Genomic DNA, 17,168 nt, shown 5'->3' with positions numbered 1-17,168 from the left:
AGAGAGAGATTATAACTTAAAACTACTGATGCATGCAACACTGCTATGATGCTGCCAGATTGTTGCATTTTATGTGGTAGTACTAGGGTTACCCTAATAATCCATAGTACAATAAATAAAAAATTATAATAATATTAATAGTTAATTAATAATTTTTCACCTCTCCGAGTTTTTTTCGCGCCCGCGAACTTGTTAAAAATGTAACAAGCTAACACTTCCCTGCGGGAAATAAATTGGTTTAAAGGTATTTTAAACCTAGTTTTAAAATAACCACAAAAACGCTTCAATAAAACAAAACTATTTGCAATAAATATTTGGAATATAATAAAACTATTTTTGATAAATATTAGCGTTTTCATTATTAGGTCAGAAACTTTTCTAGTAGCCCTCGTACATTCCACTCACTGAATCCAGAAAAACATTCGAATTGATGCGTTCAGTTATAACAGTTCATGTCTTTAATTTATTTATCCCCTAAATAATAAAAATGTATTTTTTTATGAAATTTTCCTTAGAAGTTATTCACACAAGCCTGTTACACCTATAGTATCTGTTGGTATCTGTAGTATTTGAAAAATATCTGTTGTACAACAGATACTTGAGAACGAAAAAACAAATAAAGTTCTCACTCGTTCATATACAACATAGAACTGTTTCTAACAGTTATGTTATTGTGAGTATACACAACCCAAACAATATCATAACTGTTACACTCATTCTCACATTTATATCATATTATATCTGTTATGTATATGATATATCTGTTTTGTTGATATAAACAGTTATACTATTGCACGTGTTTAATGTAAACTGAGCTTTTTTGTCTCAAAAATGGTACAGCCTGAGAACAAATCATAAACGTCAATATTGTAGAGAATTTTCACAGCTACAACATTTTCTTAAGCTCCATTTCGATTGGACTTGCGGTTTCCAAACAAAATCGTGAAAACCTAAAGACACCTAAAAATGTGAATTTTGACCTCGATTTATTTAAAAATCTCTACAGCGATTTTTTCACAAAAACTTCCCCTGTGTAAGCGGTTTTCATTAAAAGTTAGTTAAGGCGCACCCTTCATGACATTGTTTTATAAGGGTGCGATACAGTCAGTGCATTGTCCCAATTTGAACTTCAATATCTCAAAAATGGTAAAACCTACAAAAACACTGTAAAGGTAAATCTTGTAGGGAATTTTCATAGCTACAACATTTTCTTCAGTCTCATTGTGATAGGACTTACGGTTTCCAATCAAAATCGTGAAAACCAAAAAAAACCCTAAAAATGTCAACTTGAATCACGATTTATTTAAAAAGCGCTCCGGCGATTGTAGTTTCAGAATCCGCATTTAAATATGATTCAAGAGCACCGTGAATTATTACAAGAAAGGAGATAGTGAGTCAAAATTGCAAAAAAGCTTAGGTCATTTAGACAAAAGTTTGTATATTATAATGCAAACAAAAACAGTAACAGTAAAAAAAACTGAACTTTTTCCACAAATCGAAACTTCAGAACAACTTAGAGTGATCTTTGCTGGCGAATAGTTGAAACTAGAGGTGGGCGCGTGTCGTGCCGTGAGTAGTGCGTGTTTGTGCCTTCTCGAAAATCGCCGTGTATGTGCGTGTCGTGCCGGAATAATTTTTTGGCCGTGCGTGATCTTGCCTTTTTAAGGCACGATTTTGCACTACACGACCAAACACGATCTGCACTATGTGCCACGATCGTGCTAAATTTTTGGGCTGCCTATAGAAGTCGTGCAATAGACCATACTAAACACAAAAATCGAACAATAATATAAAACTGACCAAAACATTCACCAACTATATATATATATATATATATATATATATATATATATACATATAATTGTTCCACAAACATCCCAGACGGGACAGGGGAGACTTCTCTCATATCTATGAGTGCACACCGATTCATATTAGCTCAAAGCACATTTTTGCCGTTTGGTCTGAAAAACTTTTGAAAGTTTGCTCAACTGATACCATTGACTCTCAATTCATGAAAGATTTGAAAGCTAAAATAAAACATTTGAAAACAATGATTGTTTACATTGCTTAAACGCTTTGTACCAGCAATGGCACATCTTATAGGGATGTTTTTATTTCCGCCATTTAAGGAGATGATTTTTTATTGGATGAAAAAAAAAAATGACGTAATATCTAATGTAAAAGTAATGTTACTTGATGTACAAAGCAGGAAACTACAATGCCACACTGATGCGGGGCATACACTATGGGCATGCAGGACAGCAACCGATGAACCCTTGTGTACGTGTGTGATTGAATAGTGTGTGGCATTCCTTCAATCCATATTCCAAAAATGATGAATTTTCCTCCAAAACTCGATTTTGGGTTGAAGTTTTCCAATTTTTTTAATTTTCTCACAAATAGTATTTGTTGTTTTCAAAAATTATTTGTTGGTTACTTGGAAAATAAATAAAATTCATCGGATTGAAAGGGGTTCATTTACAAAATCAAAACTATTTTGATTTCAATCCTGCCAAAACTACTCCCAAATACATTGACAAAAACTTCAAAATTTACTAATACTATTAAGGCCCCCACTCATTTATCAGTCTGTGCCGTCAGTCCGATGAATCCTTTCTGTATGTGTGACTGACAAGTGTGTAGCACTAACCATCAGTCAAGTCTAAAAATCTATAATTTCTCCTCCAAAAACGAATGAATTCTACGTTTTTTGTGTTTCTACACGAACATTATTTTCTGTTTTTCAAAATTGTTTTTTGACAATTTGAAAATAAACACAATTCACCCAGACTGATGGGGGTTCATTTTGAAATCAAAACTATTTTGATTTTCATCAGTCTTGAAAAAGTCACACATACATTCTCAAAATTTCAAAAATTTACACATACTACCATAAATGCTGGCAGTCAGACTGACTAATGAGTGGGGGCCTTTACAAATGCTGTCCTGCATGCCCATAGTGTATGCCCGGCATTACACGAATTTTCAGAGTTTTCGGATCCAAATTTGTCAAAAAGACGAAAAATGGACAAGTCTCTAATTGATAAAGAAATTGATACATATTTAGCGAGTGCCGTATCTAGCCAGACTGATGCTTTTAACTTTTGGAAAGAGTCTAATCTAAAATTTTTAAAACAATTAGCGAGGAAAATTTTGGCTATACATACCCGTCAGCTCAGCAACGAGCCAGAGATTTTTTCCACATCTTCATGATGAAATTATAAGGTGGCGTAAAACGGCCAGCTGATTGGTTTCAATCTGTCAAATATTTTGTTATTGTGAATAAATTGTATGAAAACGTAAACAAACATTTTGACATGTTGAAGAATTTTCGGCCAAAATAGAGTTGTTGTTGTGCTACTTACGTGACCTGTTAAATAGATCTTGGCCACCTTATAATTTCATCATGTGTTTGCTTTAAAATAAACACATTTTTACCATCTACCTTCTTAATGTTCTTTGAGGAACACATAGGTTTTCATAGTTTGATTTTTTCATTCACGAGCAAATACTCGATCAAATCGGAAAAAGTAATTGGGCCCCCAAATCTATGATCACTAAATATTAATAAATTTTGGCTCAATTTTAACTAGGCGTTTACAAACAGACAGTATTGGCAAGACAATAGCAAAGTTACAAAAAATTTTCACAAATACATTCATACTTTTCTTTACACATATTTAAAAATTTATAAATGTATTTGTGAAAAAGGTATGTATTTTTGCTATTGTCTTGCCAATACTGGAATTTGTAAACGAAGGGTAAATCAAATCCATATCGCAACGATAGATGGCCTTTGAGTCCATCTATCGCAATGATAGATGGCCATTGAGCTCGCAACGATATTTGGTTATTGAACACATCTATCGCAACGATAGATGACCTTTGAGCCCATCTATCGCAACAACCACAGTTTATACAGTTGGCCATTCAGCCCAAACTAGTTAGCCCTGACTATTTAGTTTGCTGTCAAATACATTATTGTGACATAAAATACAAAGGAAACCAAATCACAATAATGAACAATCTATTATGTTTGTTGTCAAAAGTTGTTAACAGAACTCTGAATGGCCAACTGTATAAACTGTGGCAACAAACTTTGTTTTCGATAGCTTACCGATAAATTTCATTAAATACCGAAATTATAAGCATTTTATGGCCTCTTTCACTAAGTGCAGTACAAATTCGTTCGAAATTTTACCGATTTTTGTAACTCGAAAAATCAGTTACAGATTTCCACTACAGGACTAACGCTTGATACCTTTTAGGATTTGATACTATCATGCTAATGATTTCTTTGGCGGATTGGTGATCAATTTAATCATTGGCTCCAATTTAAAGTTTCCAGTACCAAACCGACCGCATTTCTTTTGGTAGTCTAGCCACATTCCCGCTTTTACTCGCCCTCCTGTGAACTAGAACATTAAGTTCCCTACCTCATGGATTCTCAATGTTGGTACGACGAAGCTTATTCGCCGCTGCCATCAAATTTGGCAATATTCAAACAAAATTTAGAGTGTATTGAAAACAAAATAATAAAAATCTTTATTTTACAAGTTTGGTAGTTTTTTTTTCTTTTTTTAACTTAACAAAACAAAAGATAACTAAATTTATTTATTTATATATGTATAATAATAATTATTTATGTATGTATATAAAGTTGTAACAGTTATAGAAAAAAAATAATATTTTTTGTCTATATAACAATTTTAGTTTTAAAGTTGTAGTTGTTGTTTTTTATACAAATTCACAGTTTATATCATAAAAATATCTTAAATACTAAGCCTTAAGATGAAAATTTTTTGAAATATTTCGATAAGTTGTTTCTGTTGTTGAGCAATTAAGACCGATATACCTGTAGGTTGGAGTTACAACTGCCAAATGATTACCACCAAAGCTGGTTATGGGGTCATGGAAGTTTAAGAGAAAAAAATGCAGTTGCACAAGGGATATCGGATATTAATTGATCTATGATATAATCATTTTTGTTATTATTCTTTTTATTTTGTAAATAGTAGGATTTTCTTTTTTAAATTTTAACAGCAGTTAGTTATATAACGTGCATGTGTAGTTTGTTTTTCTTTTACTTAACATTTGCATTACAGATTTCATGGAATCCTTTGGAAGTATTGATATATTATACTCTCTTCTCTCTATATATATTGGTAAGTATATGCATACAATTGTTTGTGTTTTTTCTTTCATTCGGAAATCAGTTGCAATTGTTCTATTTGTGGTCCACCATAATCATCATTGCCTTCTTGGAAACTTGTTGCTGTTATGGTAGTATCTACCACCAGCGGCACCCTTGATTTATTCAATTTCCGAGCAGCAACATTCAGCCATCTTACATCTTTTGTATATTGCTAGTGACAATGTTCGGTAACATCGACAATCACCGATTTCTTCCAACAGAAGAGGAAATAACCAACGGCTGCTCCCACTACCACGGCCAGACACAACCACACATTATAGGTCATAAATATTAACATCAGCAGGAATGACACGGTAACTTGTATCATGTGTAGAGCCGTTTGTATGAAATGAATCAGTGAAAACATTGTGGGACTGTAAAAGGATAAAAATTAACAAATTATTATTGTTGTGCCCATTGGAACTTGTGGAAAAACAACAACGAAACAACAAGTTTTAATGCATACAATAAACTATTGGTCTGTTCCGGTACTGCAAGAATCTAATAATTTTTACTATTTTTTATGTTATCGTAGTAAAAAATAGTAAATTCTTGCTGTACTGGAAAAGAGCATATTACATAATTTGTATTAAAACGAAAATGCATAACACTTAGATAAACATATGAAAATACATGCACAGATAACATTTGAATTTATATTTGGTACAAAAAAATTCACAAAGGACATGAATTCTAAAATATCAATACCAATTTTATATTTAAATATTAATACCAAATATATTTCAGCCATGTAAAACTTCTCTACAAAGTGGTGTCTTAAGAAACGCCGTTCGGACTCGGCAATAAACAGTAGGACCCATATCATTGAGCTTATATGAATCGGAGTGCACTCATTGACATGAGAGAAGTCTCTCTTGTCCCGTATGGGATGTTTGTGGAACAATTATATATAAAGGTAAACAAAGTGCGAAATTCATATTGTCGTGTTTTCATCGAACGGACTGAATAACTTATTATAATTTTATATAATTTTTCAATAACTACAAACATTTTAAACATTAAACATTTAAAATTATAAATATTTATAACCCTAAACCAATTTACAACATAACAAACAAAATTGGTTAACAACAATAATTACAATAAAGCTTAAAAGAAGCACAATTATTTTTCTACAATTTACATATAAACAATAAATACATACCAACTTATATACAATATCAGTTGTTTTTTTACTTACGGTTGTTTGTGTATAACTTCTCCGACATATCTATTTTGTTTGATTTTGTTTGAAGAACGTAATTACAAATGATGCGAATGTTTTGTGTACATCAAATTACAATATGTGCAAGATTTATGAGAGAGGGGAGGAGAGTTGATTTCATATAAAAAAGCGATGAAATGTAAAGTAGGGAATGTGGATTTTCCCAGTTGATTGATTATAAAGACACAAAAAGACAGAAACAAACAAAAATGCATAAGTAATAAATACAAGTTTTTTTTATAATTTTTCAAATTATACAACAAAAAGAAATTTGATCGGTTTAAACCGACCATACAACAAAACGTTGTTTGTTGATAACCCACACCACAGTTACCGGGGGTAAACTATTATAGAATCGAATTACTACTAAATCATGCATAAAGAATGTTAAATTAATATTATAACTGTTGACTGTGTTTTTGGTACAGGTGTCGAATTTTATATATATTTTACAAATATGTGTAATTACAAAAAAGTAATTTAAATAGAACTATTAGATCTTTATAGGTTATGTTTCAATGAAAGATAGGGTAAATGCCCCTATTACCGGTCATTACCAATAGTCGGACATTTTTGTATTCAAACGCAAATAACTAATAATTATTACAAGCTATATTTGCTATATTATATGTCAGCTATATTTGTGTAAAATTTCATGGATATATAATTTATTATGCCAGAATTTAGGCTTTTTATTTTCCGACAGATATTTATATGCCCTCAGCCTGTGTGGATTAAAATACTTTTTTCCCAAAAAAAAAAACCTATGTATTTAGTGGGGTTTTCAAAAAAATTGAGGGAATATCGATAGATAGGGCTTTTTTTATCACACTAGGCTACGAAAAACATCATATCGCTGTAAACAGGGCCACTAGGAAAACCTTTGGTAAACATGTCCAAAGGATCCACGAACAGACCCTTAACCACATAAAAATGTTGAACATTTGTGTAGGTGGTACCCCAAGGATTGGACAGATAGGACCCAAATTTGAACATAAACTATGTTTCGACAATATTGAGAGATCCAAAGTTTGGACCAAATCGGTTGCTACGTCTATGAGAAATCGCGCGTACCATTTTAGCAGTATTCGGTTCGAGCTCTCCAGCCACTACATATATGGTGCCACAGGAGTTTCTTTTTACAACTTTCGGGCTGTTTTCTCAAAACGTATGGACTTGCCCCTGAAAAGTGAACTTATCCGAAATTAATTAATTAATTACGTCTAGAGCAGGCATGACCAAAAAGAAAACGGAGAAACTGTGAATGTGTTCAAAATATTGGCAACTTATAACGTGTTTTAGTAAGTTTGTATTCACGCAAGCTATAAAACAATAACAAATCAAAAATTTGTTCTCTTTAGTACGCTATTTCTGTGCATTCGGGTCATGTGCGTGTAAATTGCCGAAAATCATCGGCACCCGTGCCAAATGTGACCATGCTTGGTCTAGAGTTATCGTGCACACAAATTTTTCCAACATTTCCGAACTTTTGTGGAGTAGGTACCTGAAGGAGTGGACCGATATTCTTCGAACTTAAACTAAGTTTGCACAAAATATTGCGAAGGCCACATTTTGGACCGATTCGGCAGATACGTTCGAGAATTATCTTGCGCTCCAACCACTACACATTGGGTGACAATATGGGTTCCACATTACCCAATATTACCAAGCGCTGGCTTGGTAATTATCTCAATGGAAGACAGGCATATGTGGAATTCCGAGGCCGAAAGTCAAAATACCGCAAACTAAAAATGGGTGTACCGCAAGGTGGAGTTCTGTCACCGCTCCTCTTCAATCTTTACCTTGCGAAGCTTCCTGCTCCTCCTCAAGGCATTAAGATGGTCTCCTACGCAGACGACTGCACGATCCTGTCGTCTGGAGTAAATGTAGATGAAATAAGCGCTAGACTGAATGACTACCTAGCCGCCATCTCAGCCTTCATGCAGGAAAGACATCTCTTGATATCACCGTCAAAATCAACAGTTACCCTTTTAAGAATGGAACTAGACATAAGCGTCGATGGAATAACAATACCGACCATCCAGCACCCGAAGATCCTGGGTGTTGTGTTCGACAACTTACTCAACTTCACAAGACACGCCGCATATATAAAAACAAAAGTCCAAGCCAAAAACAAGGTCCTGAAAGCGCTGGCAGATACCACTTGGGGCAAAGACAAAGAAACGCTCACAGCGACATACAAGGCAATTAGTCGTTCAATTCTGAGCTATGCTGCCCCCGTTCGGACATCGTTTATGAGTGGCACCCCGTGGAGTAAATTACAGGTAGTTCAAAACAGGGCTTTGCGGATTGCTACCGGATGTGTTGTGATGTCGAGTGTGGATCATCTACATGAGGAGACGAGGGTACTGTCGGTACAGCAACATAATGTGTTGCTTGCTAGATAGTTCCTCCTGGCCTGCCATCGGCCTAGTCATCCCAACCATCACATTGGGATGCAGGATCCTCCTCCACGATACATCTGGAAGGACATCAGGCGCTACTGCCCGGACATCCAAGACGTCATACCATCAGACCTCAACAGATTGTCAATAGCAGCAGGTCTGAAACAGCTGCACACTCGGGCGGTCCAAGAGGCCGTCAACAGATACAGCCCTAATAAGGTCCTTAATCAACACCCATCAGCAATCTCTGACAGCGAGAGACAACTTCCCAGATCAACCAGAACCATCTTGGCACAGCTCAGATCTGGTTATAGCAATATATTGAACTGTTACCGTGCCAGAATAGTTGCAGGCACATTGGACCAGTGCCCAAGTTGCTCACAGTCTCCGCACAATACCGCACATTTATTATCTTGTCCGAATAAACCCACGGATTTGCCCCCCGTGGATCTCTGGATAAGACCGGTGGAAGTGGCCCGTTTTCTACAACTACCAATAGACAATTAGCCATATTTATACATTCTCTCATATCACACACATCAATCAACCAACACACACACAACTAACCCACAATATCCCAATAACACAATATACCTCCACAATCAATTCTCAGCCCACACTCATCCAAACACAATATCCCATTACACATCCCAACACAATAACCCATGCATGCCACATCCACACCAACTTATGACACACGAATGATTTAACATCTTTATTTATCAACAGGGGAAATCAATTGGTTGAAGACAACCTGTTACAACAACAACAACCACTACACACGGTGTCATGGGGGTTTTTTGTAACTTTCAGGCTATTGTCTCAGGAAGTATGGACTTGCCCCTTATGAAACGTATACCGTCGTATGGGGGACAGTGAATACAAGTTGCTACAACAAAAATCAAAGCGATTTGAGAGCAGGTCCTAAACTGAACTTTTCCGAAATTTTGTGTGGGAGGTACCTGAAGGAGTGGACCGATTCAGTCCATATTGGATCATCATCTATGTCTGGTAGAAATTTTACGATGTGCAAAGTATGGATCAAATCGGTTAATTACTTCAAGAGTTATCGTGCACACGAATTTTCCGAACATTTCCGAACTTTTGTGGGGGAGGTACCGGTCCACTATAACCTATCTTCGAACTTAAACTAAGTTTGGGCAAAATATTACGAAAGCCAAATTTTGGACCGAATCGGTTGATCCGTTTGAGAGTTATCGTGCGCTCCAGACGGACGGACACTGCTAAATCAACTCCAAATTGTCTGAAACACATTTCGTCCAAACATACTTGTGGTCTAAAACCATTATTTCGATTAGGCACATTTTGCCCGTATGAAAGTGTATATACCCTCGTTAGCATAAATGTTGAGGGTATAAAAACTGTTTACTTTTTAAATAAAAATAAAGAATTTGATCAAATATAGGACTAGTGGCCGACTATAGGTACATGCCATGGCCGAATATTGGTACAAAGGCACTATTTAAAAATAACAAATATAAGAAAAAATAATTAAAAAATGTGCTTATTAAATCTAAAACTACACAAAATTTCGAGCTATATCAACCTGACTTAAATATAATTGGACACTTTCACTTGGAGAGGAGAAAGACTGAAAATAAGAAAATGCTTAAGAGGCCGACTATTGGTACACTTACCCTATATAAAAATATTTTACAGCTATAACTACTATCAAACTACGTTACTACGTTATAAAAAAATTGTTATAAGAGAATATTTTGTATGGTAATTCATATTTTTGTTGTAAATAAGAAATCCTTATAGAAAATTAATCGTTACAGAGGCATTCTTTATAAATTAGTTCGATTTTATATTGCATTTAGTGGTTCATTTTTAGTGTGTGTACCTCTATTAAAACTGAACGGGATTGAAAAAGAAAACCAAACCCAAATTTAAAAAAAGTAGTCAACCGTAATTTTTTATAACACAGGAAAAATTACTGTTTGTTTGTCATAAAAAAAATCAGAAGACTTTAGGTTTGTCCTTTTACGTACTGAACTTTACTGAACATTGTTTCTTCAGTAATGTTTAGCAACATTTCAATTATACAATTGTCAAAACTTTACTGAAGAAAAAATGTTCAGTAAAGTTCAGTACGTAAAAAGACAAACCAAATATGTCTTAATTTTCAATATTCAGACGGACTTTGAAATGTGTTACAATCTTCCATATACCATTTCGAATACTGAACATTCCATATCACAACAAAACATACATACTGTAGTGTGGGTTATAAGACTTATTTAAGATAAATTCATATCACAAAACAATTTAAAAAAAAAAACAATATTGCTTGGAAACTTACTGCACTGGCGTTGGATTGCTGGGTGCTGGTGGCATTTGTCCTGACTCTGGATTAGCTTGGGGACCAGTAACCGGACGATATTCCAAAAGATTATATGTTTTCCAGAATAAAAATTCGCGATAGTATTTTAACCCCTCATATAATAGGGCAACAATAAAGATAGCCAGCATAGAACCCAACAGACCACCAATGCTATCGATGCGCCACCAATCAAAAAGTATTGTTTCGTTGTAACCAAAGTGGAACTACATTAAATGGAATAATAATTAGTAATAAATTCTTCCTAATGAATTTGAAATTTCTTCTTAAAGAACTTACCGACATTGACATCATATGATTCATCATGTGCCCCATGTGATTCATATGACCCATGTGTTGTGAATGATCCATACTCATATCGGAGACAACATCGGGTGTTACTGTTGCTGAAGCTGCTGGTCCATGATTATGATGCATGTGATCGTGTGGGGCGGGAGTGGTTGTTGTTAAGATGTTAGCAACTGCGGCATGCATTGAGTGATCATGATGACTGTGGGCGCCTGAGTAGTAAAGAAGAATATGTTAATATAATATTGGAACAGAAATTTGCAGATTATTGCAAAAGTACATACCATGGTCCATTGAGTGCTCTGATTGATCCATTGTTACTTATTTATAATAAAAAACTAATACTAATTCCAAATTCACAGTTCAATTCCTGAAAAAAAGAAGATGGACAAGCTTTTGTTAGTGGCGGACACACCTCAGGGAACTTATGGATATGTAAAAACGTTTTTATATTAGAGATGTAATGGAAACGGAAATTTTAAAGACCCATACCTCCGAAGGTATAAATTTCAGTCATATATATTTATATCGACTTGATCAAGACCTACCTATAGTAAACAAAGTTCTAATCAGTCTTGCTACAGCTGTTAAATATAAGTTAAAGCCGCATTGGATGTTTTAGCTTATCTCAAGTATAAAATGTAAGTGATATCGCAATCCCTACCACATACCACATTTGATAATTGTATAATAAAATTATCAATTTTTCATTCCATTGTTAATTTTAAATATTAGTTAGAATATTTTGCATTTAACATTATAACGCCTACAGATTTCTTTAATCATTGACTTCATTCACACATTCCCACTTTTACTGCAGTAATGAGTACGCAGTATCCACAAATACATACACACACAAGCTGATATAAACAACAATGGACCTAAAGGAATTTCAATATCGATTTCGATGAATTCCATTGCAATTGTTTTACTGATGACAAATATTTCCTTGAGAATATTTAATCACTCTTTGAGAAATTTGTACTGTGATGTAGGTTGGTGTTGGGGCTGCACAATTTTATTTATAAATTTTCATTTGTATATATATACTAACGAAAAATGAGTTTGTACTAAAGTGGGTAACACACAGCAGCCGTTTATAGGGGATGAAAGGAATAAACTTAATCTGTTCATCTTTTTGGTGTGACTTAAATGGAATCGTAAAACAACCAGATCCTTTCTAAAGTAATTGTCGCATTTATATATGTCTTTTTATACCCTCAGCATTTATGCTAACGAGGGTATATCACCAATATTTTTGAAAATTTAACATAGCTGAAGTCAAGGTTTACCCTTTTAGAACACGCGACTCGTGATTGTATATTATACAAATTAAATACTTTTGGATAAAATGAAATGTTTTTGGATGTGGCAGAAAATATTGGTCTTAAAAGATAATTTTCGTGGAAGCTGTGGCTATATTTATGTTAAAAAATTGGTGAAAATGGGTTGAAGCCACCATGTCTTTTGTTTTCTCTCGATTTGTGAGTAAACCACACCTCTCTCGAGTTTCCTGTCAAAATAAAAGCAGAAGCAAACTAAATAAGGATCATCTCACTAATGCATTACTTTTCAAAATTTCGTCTGCTTCTACCATTAAATGATGCTGACATTTTGAAGCCAGATTTACAGTGTTTTTTGAAATTTTCTTCTAATTTCATTCCGCAAACAGGTTTATCAAAAAACCATATATAGGATTGTAGTACTTGCGATTCTGAGTTATTTCATATGAATATTGTGAATGTAGTCTGCACAGATTCATAGAAATCTGCATCCAAATGCGAAAATTTTGTGCGAACATTTTTCTAAAAATCGTATTTTTCGGGTATATTTTTAACAATTGTCATTCGATTTCTTGGTACTTGATTGCACATTTTAGTTTTTTACGTTCCTGATCCAATAAATCATTCCCCGTGAAAATCCATCTACTAAAACGCGAGTTACAAGAAATTCCAAAGTAGAAAAATCATATAATATTGTTTTTGGAAATATCGCGTAGTTTATCACGTTTTCTACGGTTCGTTTCCACTGCAATGAAAAAACTAGTACAGAATCTTCGTTTTAGCGGAAACAGAGATTTGAAAACTTCACTGATAAGGGAGCTACATTCATTTTATCCGAAAAAATAGCGTGTGATGCTACCTTCACCGTTCTTGACTGATCGCCTTGAATTATATATATTTCGATATAGATTTTCATTGTGGACACTGAAATCTGATGCGGACAAAAATTGTATGCACTTTGCGTAAATTAGCGATATTTTATTGGTTTTTTAATGCTAGGATGCAGCCGATGCTACATCTTAGCCTCCAAAATAAAATTCAAAAAATATGTATAAATTAAAAGATATAGTCTTGCTGTACATGAAAATCGCTTGCGGACAAAATGATTTTGAAAATTTTGCGGTTTACACGTATTTTAAAATGCATATAAATTAAAATGGGGTATTTGACCTCTATTTCCATTTCAGAAGTTTCGAGATATATCCTCATCAACCAAATTACCTTCCCTAATGGGAAAGCTTTAATATGAATGTCAATAAAGCAAAATCCGTCTATTTTATTGGGAGATTTAAGCAAAATGAAGGAAGTATTCCTATAGATTTTTCCAATATTTCCTACTACATAATGCTTGTGAAAAAATATTTTGTCAAATAAAAAATTCTTTTTTGACCAAAATATGTGCTTATTTTGGCTGTAACACCAAAACTATAACACCAATCTGTACGATTGCAGTCTTATTTGATTCGCCGTGAAGTTTTGATCCACAACAAATTTTTAGTTAATTTTATGACCACTAAATGGGCCTCAATTTTGAAAAAGTTGACTTATATTCAATAATTTATCAATTTTATGTACATTCCGCGAATTCTATGTAATAGTTTGCAGGTATTATGCAATCTACTCGCTGAAGTCACTTCGAGAGAACTTTTTTGTAACAATGGTGCTCATTAAAACAATTAGCGTTTTTATAATATTTTTTTCTTAAAAAGCGAAATAAAAGCGCCATAACTTTTGTCCGCAACAACCAAAAATTGGCTCGCGACAAGATTCGTACTGGGAATTTTTTTCTTAACCTACATATCAAAAATCGTTGATGTAGCGCGAAAAAAAATTATCCTTTTTTTCTGAAATGGAATATGAAATAATTGACAATATTCGTGATATACACTTTCATACGGGCAAAATGTGCCTCATTAAAATAATGGTTTTAGACCCCAAGTATGTTTGGACGATATCCGTTTCAAACAATTTGGAGTTGATTCAGCCATGTCCGTCCGTCTGTCTGGCTGGAGCGCACGATTACTCTCGAACGGATCAACCGATTCGGTCCAAAATTTGGCTATCGTAATATTTTGTCCAAACTTAGTTTAAGTTCGAAGATGGGTTATATCGGTCCACTCTTTCTGGTACCTCCCCCACAAAAGTTCGAAATTGTTCGGTAAATCTGTGCGCACGATAACTCTTGAAGGGAGTAACCGATTTGGTGCATACTTTGCACATCGTGAAATGTGTACCAGTCTTAGATAATGTTTCAATGGTTGGAGAAGTTATTTCTCGAACGGATCTGTCGATTCGGTCCAACATTTGGCCTTCGTAATATTTTGTCCAAACTTAGTTTAGGTCCGAAGATAAGTTATATCGGTCCACTCCTTTCAGTACCTCCCCCACAAAAGTTCAAAAATGTTCGGAAAAATTGTGCGTACGATAACTCTGGAGGAGAGTATCCGATTTGGTCCGTACTTTGAACATCGTAATATTACTACAAGACATAGATCAGGTTCGAATATGCACTGCATATGTCAACTCCTTCGGGTACCTCCCGCACAAAATTTCAAAAAAAAAAATCAGTTTACGGCCTACACTCGAATCACTTTGATCTTTGTTGTAATAGATTGCATTTGCTGCCGCCATTACAACGGTACAAGTTTTTTTTAGGGTGCAAAACCACTCTTCCTGAGAAAATAGCCCTAAAGTTATAAAAACCGATATGGACCCATACCATGTAAAGTGGTATGACCAAGCGCACGATAACTCTCGATCGGATCAGCCGATTCGGTTCAAAATTTGGCTTCCGTAATATTTTTCCAAGCTTTGTTTAATTTCAAAGATGGGCACTATCGATGCGAAACTTCCAGTACCTTCCCCCCTCCAAGTTACAAAAAGTCACTAAAAAGCTACGCGCTATATCTGTTGAGCGGAGCAACGATACAAACCTTGGATCTCCTAACATTTTGTCCAAAGGTAGTTTTACTTCAGAAATGGTCCATATCGATCTTCATCCACAAAAGTTCAACATTATTTAAGAACAGTTTAGGATATGTTCGAAGATCCTTTGGAAATGTACAGCCGGTATTATATTTGATGTCGTGAATGGATGAAAGTTTCAATTCACATGGGCTGAGGGTATATCTCAGTCGGCATAGCCGATTGATACCTTTTTACATGTTATATTTCAAGAGTGCCACTTAGTCGGCACATTCGGGAAGGAATTCAGGTTATCAAAAATTAGGCCATTCTGAGATTGGCGGGTGAAATTAAAAGAACCGCATCTCGCAGTTTGTTTATGTTTGTCTATCTAAATAATCAAATTTCTTATTTTATTCACAAGTGATTACTATGATTTTTCTTTTTCTTTAGTAGGTTAAAATATTATCTTTTAATCGAGGCATTAATTTTAAATCGGTTTCTTATAAATATTAGGTGTGTACGATAACTCAAAAGTTTGTACAAACTTTGACTAAATGCTCTTCGATAAAAAACTTGTTCAGTAAAAGAGAAATTAGAAGTACTTGCAAGTAGTTGCAAAAACTTGCAAATACTTTTTCTTGTGAAGTCATCGAACAGACCTATTTTGTATTTTTTAACGTTGAATCATTGGTGGCGTATGATTCATATTACTGAAAAATTATACGCCAACCGTGATCCAACAGTAAAAATAAAAGAGTTAGGTAGTGAGAAAGTCCATTGGAACTGTGTAATGTATTCCAATGATATTTTATCTAGAAATGTTTTAAATATTTAAAGAGATGGGATTAATAGCATGGTTTTTACATTTTTTTTAGATTCACAAACTCATATTTTGTGTTACAGACAAAAATCGGTAAAATAAAAACGAAAAATTATTAGTGAAAAGTTTAAATAAAAGTTAACAGCACTCTTGCTATAGGCAGAACTTAACGACTACTTTTTTGATCACTAACTTAATGAAAAATATTGTTAGTTACCGAAATTATAAATAATTTAATTTTGCCGATTTCTTCGGTAACGCAAAAACATAGTTCTTTTATAGAAATTGCAATAAATTAGTTAAAAACGCATGACTCGCATGATATTTGCTTAATATAAATTCGGTTGCCTTAGATGTCAGATTATTATCTAGTAAACCTCCGATATTAATGATTTTAACTTACAAAATTATGTGTTTTTGTGACTACTCGGTAATCCGGACATCGCGAAACATGTGGTGTCCGGATTATCAAGGCTATACTGTAGTTAAAACACTTAAATAATTCGACACTCTCAGACCTAATTTTTAGTAAACCGAATTTTTTCTACACCATTTTCACATGTAATTCGAATAATTTCATTGTAACTCGAAACATTTTAATTGTAATTTGAGAATTCAAATTGAATTTCGAATTATTTATACGATCATTTTGATCGTATAAAAGTGTATAAAATCTCGTTA

General features: G+C 34.1%; 1 protein-coding gene across 2 annotated transcripts in view; it reads right to left on the bottom strand.

Moving 5' to 3' along the window:
* Positions 1-5,020: 5,020 nt before the first annotated feature.
* Positions 5,021-17,168, bottom strand: part of Ctr1A (Copper transporter 1A) — a 39,408-nt gene continuing 27,260 nt past the window's right edge. For both annotated transcript variants that reach the window (XM_073977064.1, XM_073977065.1), the window contains exons 2-6: positions 11,762-11,847; positions 11,469-11,689; positions 11,151-11,395; positions 6,396-6,425; positions 5,021-5,568 (exon numbers count right to left, since the gene is read on the bottom strand). In XM_073977064.1, the coding sequence (XP_073833165.1) occupies positions 5,367-5,568; positions 6,396-6,425; positions 11,151-11,395; positions 11,469-11,689; positions 11,762-11,792 (729 nt within the window). In that variant the 5' untranslated portion in view covers positions 11,793-11,847 and the 3' untranslated portion in view covers positions 5,021-5,366. The remainder of the gene's footprint in view (positions 5,569-6,395; positions 6,426-11,150; positions 11,396-11,468; positions 11,690-11,761; positions 11,848-17,168) is intronic.

The sequence above is a fragment of the Musca autumnalis genome, unplaced genomic scaffold, assembly GCF_047663935.1.
Source record: "Musca autumnalis isolate F117 unplaced genomic scaffold, ASM4766393v1 scaffold_3, whole genome shotgun sequence".
NCBI classification, from domain to species: domain Eukaryota; kingdom Metazoa; phylum Arthropoda; class Insecta; order Diptera; family Muscidae; genus Musca; species Musca autumnalis.
The sequence above is the reverse complement of the archived record's forward strand: the minus strand, read 5'-3'. Positions and strand labels throughout refer to the sequence as shown.